The sequence below is a fragment of the Paramormyrops kingsleyae genome, chromosome 23 (assembly GCF_048594095.1).
Source record: "Paramormyrops kingsleyae isolate MSU_618 chromosome 23, PKINGS_0.4, whole genome shotgun sequence".
NCBI lineage: Eukaryota > Metazoa > Chordata > Actinopteri > Osteoglossiformes > Mormyridae > Paramormyrops > Paramormyrops kingsleyae.
In genome coordinates this window covers 7,932,318-7,944,509 of record NC_132819.1, presented here as the reverse complement: position 1 = coordinate 7,944,509, position 12,192 = coordinate 7,932,318, and the positions used below count along the sequence as shown (strand labels likewise).

Sequence of the window (12,192 nt, the reverse complement as noted above, 5' to 3'; positions counted from 1 at the left end):
GCATCGCACGTAATGTTTAATTGCTCCGCCCAAAGCTGGCTAATCTTTGCCCTGAGGAGTAAACAGCCATCAGGCTAAGAGAGAGAAACAGTGTCCGAGAGCCAAGCGCTATGAGAGGGGGCACAAACCCGCGCGGCCTCACGGGGCCTCCCATGCAGTAAGTGTTAATCGTATGCAGCGGAAGGAGCCCATGACTCTACCCAACTGCAGAAGCCACAGGAGAAACAGAGTGAAGGCAGAGCCGATCCTTCTGACCCCAGGTCATTTGGGACCCCAGCTCTATCCAGGGTGGATGGCCCTTTAATCCTCAGATTCCTTACATCTGCATAACTGCACACATCTGCAATTATTAGAAAAATATCCCGGAGGACGAGGTATGACGATACAAAAATGTTAAGTGGAACCAGGGATTTTCATACCAATAACAGAAAGCAAAGCTTCATATAATGAAACAAAATACAGAGGCGAAGTTGGAGTTTTCAGTGCTATAAAAGAAAAGGAAGCTTCAAAATTGCCTTTAACATCCTACTATATCAAAGGGCAAACTGTAAGCGTCAGTTTCACTCAAAGTATCTGCAACTGAAGTTTCTCGGGATATAAACATCAGCAAGACTATAAAATATGATATACCCATATATGGCCAATAATTAAATAGCCTTTGCCAACTATACTGTTTTTGAGTTGTTTTTATGGGAAACTACAAGTATTCAGACAAATCAGTACAAGCTGACCATCAATATTCAGTGCAAATAGTCACAAGGGATCATCCGCCTTTAATGCAAACACTCAATCAATAAAATACAAGTGAACCATACATCTTTAAAAAGCTGCCCTCAACATTTTAAGTAAACAGATACATTGGAAAATACATAAATAAATTAATTCCTTAAGCTCAGTTTATAGGAGTTTATAGGCCGTCCAGCTCTCCCAGCCGTAACCCGACGGCGCGGTTGGGGCGGCTCACTGCTGCCCCCGCTGGCCTGACACGTCTCCTTCAAGGAAGCCCATCCAGAGGACAGAGAGCCATGCATGAGGGGGACACTTACTCAGGAGCTGGCAGGATGAGCCCCAGCGTGCGATACAGGATGGCGCCTATCACAAAGTAGGACGTGTCATCTGATTCTGCGGAGAGGAGCAGAATGTCATCTGGCAGCTAAACAGGTAGCGAAAGTTAGCATTAAAAAAAAAAAAAGAAAAGAAAAAAAAACAGTAAAAGCTTAATCCAACAGCAGAGCTTTGACTGGCTAAGTGTCACAACGCCACACATCTCTCACAGGCAGCTAGAGCTAAATTTAACATGGAAACCCCGTGGGATCTTAGGCTCAGGGAATGTCAGTCCTTCGAGAAAGAGACTGCAAAGAGAAGGAGAAAGAAATTCAACGGATGACAGGCAAGGACAGGCAAGACTAATGGTGATGGAGGATGAGGAGTGTGATGAAGAGGTGTATCTGAGCTGGGAGAGGGTAGGCCCAGCTGATCCGCAGTAGCCGGACACACCCACATGCCCCCCCCCCTATTCCTCCACCATATCCCCTTGTCTTTCTCCTTTCTTCCCTCCTCAGTCTTGTTTTCCTCTGACACTTTTTGTTTTCTCTGCACAGCCGAAGCACAACTTTTTTTCCAGCTCTCGTCACTCCGTCTACCCCTTGTTATCTTTCGTTCCCTCCATCCTTTTTGCCCTTCATTCCACAACCCCCCCCCCAACCACCGACCCCCCCGCAGAGCGATCCCTTCCAAAAACTCCCTCTCCCCGAGAGAAGCACATTCTCCCTGAAATGTCAGCCAGCCTTTGAGGAGGAAAGCCACTGCAGACTGTAAGGGAACTTCATTCCCACCTCTAGGATGGAAAAAGGGGACACAAATCCCCCCCCCCCAGCCCCCCAACAAAAAATATTCCACTATAGTAGCCAACCCCTAAAAACCCCCATATGCCCCCCACAGATGAAACAAAGTGAATCAGTTTGCTCTGTTACACTCATTACTCACGCGGGGATGGAGTGTAATTGGTTGCAGCATTTGTGGGCATGCAAATGAGCCACCAGCTGCATTGTGGGTTAGACCGTTCAGACAGTTAAACTGCAGTGCACAGAAATGAATAATGACAAACGGTGGCAGTAAAAACACCCGCTCTGGCCATAGCCTCAGTGGGGAATACGCAGTTGCTCAAAATCAATCCTGTCAGCAACCCTTGGTCATAACCACATCTTAAACGAAGTGATGACTGGCTAACAGGATCGCATAACAAATAGCCTGCCCTCCAAAATGCACCGTAATGGGACGCGCAATGGGCACGTAATAGCCGCATGCATTTTCTGAGCATAATAAAAACAACGGCCTTGCTGAGGTTGAATTTATAAATGAACCCCTGCAAAACGACACTGAGAGCTTGCCCAGCATGTTTGGGTACCACGTACCATGGCAGCGCAATATGCTGCTGCAATGAGGAGCAGGCCCCCCCCCCAACCAACCACACGAAGGTGGCAGCAGCGCTTAGTGTGGCCGGGTTCGGACCGGCAGCACAGCGGCATGTGCGTTTGGGAGACACAGGAGAGGCGAGAGCTGCATTGCTGAATAACTGCCTTGCCCGCTGGGGGGGGGGAAGGAGATGGGTTTGAGTACAAGGCAGGAAAGCCAGGCAAATTGAAAAGACCCCCCCCCCCCCAATCCACAGCTCTATGGAGTCATGGCCATTCAGTCTTTGAAATAACTCGGCTGTTGGTTATAGGCAGAGGAAAATAGCGATTCGGGAAGCTCTTACAGCAGAACGGGGACTGCTGTTGGCCCATCATGGCCGGGGGGGTGGGGGTGCTCATTTTTGGCTTAGTAAGACTGGCAGGTTGCTAATGATATGCTGTGGGACCCAAAACAGCAACAGAGCAGCCATTTCTCTGCTGTACCTCTCTCTTCTGTTGCTATGGCTGCAGACTCTGAAACGTGTGTCTGTATGGAGAGAGCGGGGCATTTAGGCGCCATGTGACACACAAACATCGCGATGCTCAGGCCAACAACAATGGTTTTGCTGTGGATGGATCTTAATGGACTAGATGCTTTTGCTCCTCTCGCTTCCTTTCCCCGCTCCTGCTTACTCTCTCGGCTAGGGACGGCGCTTCAGGGAAGGAATATCTGTTGCTTTTTCAGCTACCCATTTTTCTACGGGCGTTTCACACCTCAAACACAACATGAGGCTACTTACAACGTCAGAAATCCAAACAAATTTTAATTAGACAGGAGGAGCAGTAGACGCTATGGAATTGTGGGAATTCTTGGAGAGCCTTCCTCAGGGAGGACAGACTACCCTCAGGAAGGTGAGGAGACCGTTTAGCAGAGACTGCATGGGAGACGACACCCTGAGCAGGCCATGGATGAAACAGAGACCATCTAGGAGAGACCATCGGGATTTCAAGGTAGAAACAGATGGCTGTACATTCCATCCTCACCCTATCCTATCCTATCCTACCACCAGGGTGTGTCTCTCATTTAATTGTTATTTCCTCCATCACCCTGAAGGCTGATGGGAAAAACCGACCGCAGCACCAGCTGAGCGTGGAGTAGGAGCCTGATTCAGGCCTGAGGACAGGCTCCACAGCCCCTTTCTTCCACACCCCATTTTTTCTGTTTTTCCTTTCTCTTTCTTTCTTTCTTTGCTTCCTTCCTTCCTTCGTCTTCCTTCCTTCCTTCCTTGAACAACCTCCCGGACCATTTGAGGGCACCACAGACAATTCAGAGTTTTTAAAAGGGACTTAAAATATTTATTTTTAGCAGGACTTATGACTTTTAATTAATTTTTGCGCATTGCTGCATTTTCTAAAATGGGGATTTATGTCATTTTCATTATGATGTTTTCATTTTGTAGCACTTTGAGATTTGCTTCAAATGTAAAATGCGTTACAAATAAAATGCATTATTATTATTATTATTATTATTATTATTGTTGTTGTTATCTCTTCCTTTCTTCATATATGATGGCAGAATCTGAGGCAGACGTGCTGCAGATCGCCCTCTATAAAGATGCTGGAACAGGTTCATCGTGTCAGGAGAGTTTTTTTCTTTCATCGTCGTGAAGTTTACATTTTGTTCGCTTAGAAAGGACTCGAATGTCGGCTGACCTTGTGAGATCCGGTGGAGCCACAGATGTCTAATTACTACAGAAGTGCAATGCGAGTGGAGGTTTCAATATTCACCATAATGTTGACAATTATCTACTTCGATAAGCTAAACAGCCAAAATCTGTTTTCAGTGCCCGTTAATATTGATATATAGGGACACAGTTAGTGAAGGTAATTACATTTATATTAATTTAACAGACCATTTTGTCAAAAGCAATGAATGTTCAGAGAGCAGATTCAGCCAGTGTCCCTGCAGCAGCTGGGGTTAAGGGATTTGCTCAAGGGCCCAGTGGTGATATGATTACTGATTACTCTACCTGCCATGGGTTTTGAACCCATGTCATTCTGGACATGGTCTCCATTGTAATTCAAAGGAAATAGCATAAATATGATTCCGCCAAGACAGATTGTTATGGACAATAATGCCTGCTAAATAAATTAAATGCTAATTAAAATATAAAAGATATCTTCATTAAAATAGCACATCAGCAGAAAATGGAGGTACAGTATAGATCAAAAAAGAGAATCTGTCGTGTTTACATGGCAGTAGTGTATGGGACTAAAATAACTGGCAGCCCTTTTAAAGTTTCTTGTCCTAATTAAGGGTTCATTCTTAGCCAAAGTCATTCTTCAATATGCAGACAATACTGTACTCATCCTCTCTAAAGTACAAACTGCAAACCAAGGGAAGCCAATCAGCAGGCAGCATACGAGAGTGCCTGCATTTGCGACGATATGTCAAACTCACTCCCTGCATTCCTGAAACGCCCGATTGACTGATGGCTCCAACATGTCAACAGTCTCAACAATCAACAGCGACATCCCACACAATAACCTCTCTCCAGTTAAGCCAGAAGTTTGTAATGGTGTGTGATTTGTGTGGCACCTGCAGAACAAGTGGGAGTTGATAAATTTCAAATAAAAAATAAGTAAAAAAAGAAAAAAAAAAAGAAAAATGTGTATAAGAAAAATTCTTATACAAATATATAAAAAAGTTTCCTGTCATGGCAACAGAGACAGATGTAGGGGACGTCCCAAAACAGGAAGTATGGCTCTGGTTTCATGAATGGTTATTTTGGGTTATTTTGGGTCCTCATGTCTGTGACGGACACATACAGTACATGCTCAGGATTCTGGGGACATCTTCCCACGGTTTTCACCAAAGCGACAGCAGCTCACCTTCAGAGGACAGGGTGAAGACCTCCTTGGGGATGAAGAGCTTGTCCTCTGAGTAGCGCGCCCAATCCTTCACCCCCCTGCGCCCCTTCATGGGGAAGTTGATGTCACTGGAGACGGCCGAGACCGGTTCCCGCTGGATCGTGATCACTGTGCCGGGAGCAGAGATCATGTGACCCACACCACAGGCTGCCTTTTTTACCAGATGAGCTGAGCTCGTGGATACGTTGTAAGGCAGACGTGACTGACAATGGGAAGCTTTGATCTGATCTCCATGCATGAAGCTGTACCTAAATTCTCTGGAAATCTGATTCATTGGACAGCAGTTTACCAAGCAGTGAGCTTCATGCTATAGCACATTTTAACCCATGACTGTGTGAGCCATCTGTGCAGATAACATATGGTGTGATACGTAACCCCACAGGAAGTGACCTGGGACAGCTGGGGGGGGGGGTTACTCACTGAGGTTGTTAGTGGAGAAGAGGGAGCTTTGGAAGGCCTTCTGCGCCTCGCCAACCAGATGGATGAAGTCCTCGACCACTCGCATCAGCAGGGCTGAGCCGGGAGAGACCTAGAGGGGTGGACCACGGTCAGTTACATGGGCTAACATGCACGCACGCAGACACACATATGCACACACACACATACACGCAGGCACACAGACACACACACACGCACACATGCTCACACACACAGACACACGCACATATACGCAGGCACACACACACACACACACTATACCTAATTTGCAAACACTCATTTACATACATAAACCCGCATCGCTCAAGGAAGAAAACAGTCATTTTATTAAACTGAAAAATATGCATTTTTGTCTTGTGACATAAAGCATTTGTGATCATTTTCTGCTGGTCTCATTTAAAACCATTTCTGTTGTTGGTGTCATTTACATTTTTTCCCACCGAATGCAATTGCAATAATGTATTCTGTATTCCTTGCTCTTTTATTTAGAATTTGTCGACAGCAGTTTATATTTAAGTCGTTGTTAATTCTGGTGATTCTTGAGCAAATATTCATTTTGTGTACAGATACTCATACCTTTTCAGTACTGAATGAACAAACATAAACATTTTATCATCATTCCTTGTAATATTCTTCCCATCATCATCGTCATCAACACTCATCATCATCATCATCATCACTCATCATCATCATCACCACCACAGCTGTCATTGTCAGCATAACCCCTTCAGCAGCCCTTCGCTGTTGTCCTCATCAGTTTGTGCATCGCAAGCATCCGCATCCTCGTTAAAAAAAGGCCATAATGAATCTCCTTGCCGTCTCCTTGCCATCGTTAAGAAAGCCATAACGAATCTCATCCTTTTTTCTCATCATGGTTGCTGATAGACGAGTCCAGCATCTTCTTTTGCCTTATGTGGCCTGTGCCCATGAGTCAAAGCTGCCTCTGAGTCACTAACACGCCTTGGGGCCTCCATGGGCGTGACCTTGACTCTGCTGTGCCTCACTGCCCTCCCTGAAGACTGGACACATGCCTGCTTGCAGGATTCACCCTGTGTTCTCCTTTAACTGCCGCTCTTCATGGGAATGTAATCAAAGTGTTAGTCCAGTAATTAAGGTTCCAGATGGTATGTAGACAGCGGCTCACTCTGAGGCATTTAGTGTCGCTAAGTAGAGAGCCGCAAACTCTATACGTGCGTATTATAGGGCCCACACACAATGGCATATACACTAATTCTTGTATCTTCCTTTGCAGTAAATTCCCACTCACTCTCATTTAAATTCAATTAACGTTTATAAACAAACAAAAAAGTTTTGTAATACTGGAATGAAGTTTAAAATCTTTCATTTTGTAAAGTTTGCTGCCTTTGTTCTCCATAGGCATCCCCAAAATGACAGCAGAGCGCGCACGCGCACACACACACACGCACACGCACGCACGCACGCACACACACACACGCACACACGCACGCACGCACGCACGCGTGCACACACACACACACACACACACACACACACGCACACACACACACACACACACACACACACACACACGCACACACACATACCCGGGTTTGTAATTATATCTTTGTGGGGCCTCATTTATATGGGGAAAACTCTAATCCTAACAATGACAACTGTAACCCCTACCGAGCCCTAACCTTAACCATAAGAAACAAAACAAAATACAAAACTTCTGGTGTTCTTAGTTTTTTGAATGCAGTCACAGATTTTTATAAAAATGAGTTTCCCCTTGTGTGGTCCCCATAATGTAATATATACATGACCCACACACACAAATCTCAATACCTTTTACATCTCTGTGTCACACACCCACACACACAAAGAAACATACACACTGAGTCAGGGAGTGTGTGTTATGTCACTCTCTCTCTCGCACACACCGACACGCATGAACACAGCCCCCCAACAGGGATGTGCACACGTGTCAGGGTGCAGCGGTGACTGCTGGGCTGGTGCCGAGACCCCCCCCCCCCACCACAAAGCAGCTCACGGTGAAAAGCAGAGAGCGACTCTCATGGCAGGACGGGCAAACACTACAACGACCTCACTGCAGACCAGTAGCTGATAAAGTCAAGCTTCCTGACAAGTCCCTGGAAGTAACTCTGTCATCACTACACCTGACATGGATTTTTCCTCTGCAACTTAACTTAAAATTCAGCATCTGTCACATATAAAAAAATATTGACAGCAGCCATATCGTACACAACTGACTTCCTTCCATCCATCCATCCAAAGCCTATAACATGCAGCGGGGGGGGGGGGGGGGGGGGGTCTCCCACACGCCCCACACACTGCTTCATCAACATAACATGTGATGGACAGTGGTGTGTGACCTTTGTGCCTGCAATCAGAAGGTCGCTAGTTCTAATCCCCAAAATGCACCAGCGGTGCTGGATTATTATTAATATATTTTTTAAACCGATTAATATTTTTTCTCTGTATGCTTATTTTAATTCCTTTCTTTTAAATGTCTGTAAAGCACATTGTAAACCCAGTGCTATATACATAAAGACTGATTGACTGATCATGCGAGAACATTGAGATACATTGTAACGTGCCTGTACTCATGCTTCTGCAAATGGTAAAAGTTGAATTTTATTCATCTGGCAAGAGGGCATGCTGGCAAAGATGCCAGGTCATCTAAGGCACAGTCCTTCCCTGGAGTTAAATACCAGCCCTTCCTCTCTCTCAAACAGGCAGCCTTTTGTGTGTGGCTTCAGCCGGCGCTGGGCGGCACAAGCAGATGGGCGGCAGGGGTGTGCGGGCACAGCGGGCACAGCGGGCACCACAGGCGACGGTGTGTGCCATCCAAAACACCGCAGATCTGATCTAATGAAGCGCTGCTTTCCTTGCTCAGGCAGCGAATCCATTTCACGCTGCCACCCCCCCCCCCCCCCCCGCATTGTCACTCCCTGCTTGGCCCCACCCGGGGCGGCACGGGGTCACGCGGAAACTGAGCCTGTCTGCCTGACTCTGCGACTCCACTGGCTTTCTGCTTCTGCTTTTGTGTGTCAGCTTTATATAAAATTATTATTAAACACAGTGTCTTTGATGTGAATCACAATCTCATATCCATATTCATTCATTAACTCATTCATTCATTCAATCTTTCATACATTAATTGATTGGTTAATCGATTGATTGATTTATCCATCCATCTTCTAAATGCTTGTGCTATCCAGGGTTGCAGGGGGCTGGAGCCTTTCTGTCATTATGGGTGAAAGGCAGGGAATAATGCAGGACGGGGTGCTGACCCATCTCAGGGCACTAACATCCACATCCAAAACAGAGTAACACTACACATGACCACGGCGCAGGTCAGCACACGCTCACCGGGAAACGCGGACACGCGCGAGAACCATGAAGCTCTTTACCTGGTGAGCATCTTCCCACTTCTCTCGGTTTTCAATGTCCAACATATAACTGACCACCTGGAAGAATTTCTGTAGGGGTGAAGACAGCACATGAGAAGCGATTAGGGTGGCGGAACTGGGAGTCGCCAAGGACATAAAGAGCAGCAACCAGCATAGGAGTACAGGGGTGAGGCAGGAATATGGGGGAGGTGTTTGAGAACGAAAAAAAAATGTTGGAATCCCTGCCAATGTCACTGCACCCGTGCTGGTGTCTCTCTGAGGATTCCCAGGCTCCTACTCCGGTTCAACACAAGGACATCACAGATAATGTCTAATATCTGCGATGCCCAAACTGTTATTAACACCTACAAAGCACAATGCTTATGGCTGGGTGTAAACACACCAGATAGTCTGGTGGGAAGAACCTGGCGACTGTGGATCCAGGCAGGAGTGTGACTGCAGTTGGTCAGCAGCCCCCCGGAGAGGGTGCATCCGAGTGACCGGCTGCATGAGCGTGCATGAGCGTGCATGAGCGTGCATGAGCGTGCGAGGCCTCCCGTTTCCTCACCTGCACGTCGTCGGGAGCTGGGATGTAGGTTGCTCGCTTGAAGGTGTCCGTCACATTTCGGAGAATCTCCACGGAGAATAAAAGGTCGCCGCTGTAATAATTTTTCCGGGACATTAACTCGAGGAGACTTCTCACGATCTGAGACATGCCCTCCCCTGCTAGGGTCCTCTGACCCTTCGCAAGATGCTCTCGTAACTGCAGTGAGAAGAAACAGACACGTTTACAGTCATACTGGAAGCTGGAGATGACAGCAGGCATGGACCGAGCAGAAGAGATAATCTTCAAACTGCGGGAAACTGGACGAAAGTATGAAACAGAAATGCGGGGAGATAAGCAGAGTGGATAATTGCATATAAATGCATAAACTGAGTCAAAGTTTCATGGACACACTGAGCTTAATTCTTAATTCTCATTCTTTCAGTCACGAGCTTTGGATATTGACCAAAAGAATGAGATCACGGATACAAGGGGCAGAAATGAGTTTCCACCACAGAGTGGCTGGGCTCAGCCTTAGAAGTAGGGTTAGGAGCTCGGACATTAAGGAGGGGCTCAAAGGAGAGCCGCTGCTCCTCTGCACCGAAAGGAGTCAGCTCTGGTGGTTCAGACATCTATCAAGGATGCTTCCTGGACAGTTCTGAACATGTCCCACTGGGAGGAGACCCCGGGGAGACACAGGACACATTGGAGAGATGATATCTCTCAGCTGGTCTGGGAATGCCTTGGTATTCCCCCGGCGGAGCGGGAGGAGGTTACAGAGGTGGGGGAGGTTTGGGTAACCTCTGCCCTTGGATATCTGGTAGATAATGGCTGGCTGGATGAAACTACTGATCTTAATTTTTGATATAAAAAGAAACCAGGATGAAACTCAGAGTTTTCTGTACTATACTGGAGTCCTGTTTTGAAATTTTGTAACACTTCTCTGTTTCTCTTATGGAATGTTATCTTCTGATATAGCTAATTTCTTTTCACTTCAGTTCTTAACACACTGATCTCATAATCATGTTTATTATTAAATTTAAACTCATGGGTCTTTTGACAACCTCTCTCTGCAAAAGTAAAACATGTTTACCTCAAATACATTCAGTGCTCCTGTGGTACTCAAATAAATAAGTACAAAATATTTTTGTACAAGGCAATTGCTACATATTAAAATACTGAATTGAATAACCGGCTTTCATTTTCAGGTACCCATTTTTATATAATAAAATTTTCCTTCTCAGTAATTTTGTTAGTATAAAGGGACACTTTCACAATGAAGAGAGTCACAGTCAGAGTTCAATCAACAGCCTCATCAGGCATAATTAATTAAGAGCTCAGATCGAAGAAAAGCCAGCAAACGCAGTGGGCGTTCAAGAGGAGGATTAGGGATCCCAGATCGAGGTCAAGGAACTGCTGGCATGAGATGGTAACAGACCTCAGGTAGCCGGTCTGGTGATAAGAAGCGTCACAGATGGCAGCCTGAGCACTTAACAGCTGCTCAGGAGGCTAAAGAGGCAGAAACAGGGACACACCCTCCTGGCCTCCCTTAGTTCCTGTAGCTCAACAATAAGGTTTGTATCCCAGGGAACACACGTTCAAAAAGGGCAACTTTCCCTCTGTCGTAAGTCGCTTTGATAAAAGCATCAGATAAATGCGTTAAACGCAGATGTCCTTTCAAGATGCCTGACCGAAGAAACGAAATACTCAAAAAACAGACTGGAATGCTGAACGATACATAAGAAAAAAGAAAATCAGCTTCACTAATAGGAGGGATGCTGAGGCCTGCATCCCTCAGCTTAGACAAGATTAACTTGATCCTGGCAACGTTTACCTATGATATTAAAGAAGACGGGTTTGTCTGTGCCAGCAACACCCCATTCCTACCTTCTGAACTGATGTTTCTCAGTCCGGTCCTTGGGGATCCCCAGACAGTACATATTTTTGCTCCCTCCCAGTTCCCGATAGGAAGCTAAAATGTGGACTGCTGCCTGGTAGCTGGGAGGGAGCAAAAACGTGGACCTGCTGGGGATCCCCAAGTACTGGGGGGAGAAACACGGCTCTAAACCCAATGCAGACCGTCAGCCTGAGCCACAAAGCTCCCCACTTCAGGGACGATGTCTAGGAATCAGGCACAGAACCTGAGAGGTGGACCTCGTGCACATTCTCATGGCGTTCACGGCCTCAGAGAAGGACAGGATGGGCGTCCCGAATGCAGGGTTGACAACCCTAACCTTACATCAGGGTCAGCAGAAACCCTGACTGCCTGTCAGCTCAGAACAGACAGGCACCCGGGGTGAGGAAGGCTGACATACAGCGTCCTGATATCGGTCAGCTTCATGTGTTTAGACAGCAGGAAGAGAAGGGAAGGGATATAATGCAAATCAGAGAATGCAAGCCCATCGTGACTTAGATAAGTACTAGTGAAAAATGTCTTCTTACAGGAGCACAGGAACTGTGGGGGGACGTGTACCCCCAATATTTATTTTGGCTTCATTCATCCCCCCAATTA

The 12,192-nt window shown here is 46.4% G+C and overlaps 1 protein-coding gene across 12 annotated transcripts in view; it reads right to left on the bottom strand.

Annotated features, from left to right (window-relative positions):
* adgrb2 (adhesion G protein-coupled receptor B2) overlaps positions 1-12,192 on the bottom strand; it is a 211,889-nt gene that overhangs the window by 74,686 nt on the left and 125,011 nt on the right. For all 12 annotated transcript variants that reach the window (XR_002840637.2, XM_072705364.1, XM_023832061.2 and 9 more), the window contains 5 exons: positions 9,705-9,899; positions 9,158-9,226; positions 5,745-5,853; positions 5,286-5,432; positions 1,047-1,122 (listed from right to left, as the gene is read on the bottom strand). Coding sequence is in view for 11 of the 12 variants with exons in the window: in XM_072705364.1 (XP_072561465.1) it covers positions 1,047-1,122; positions 5,286-5,432; positions 5,745-5,853; positions 9,158-9,226; positions 9,705-9,899 (596 nt within the window). In the remaining variant the exon portion in view is untranslated. The remainder of the gene's footprint in view (positions 1-1,046; positions 1,123-5,285; positions 5,433-5,744; positions 5,854-9,157; positions 9,227-9,704; positions 9,900-12,192) is intronic.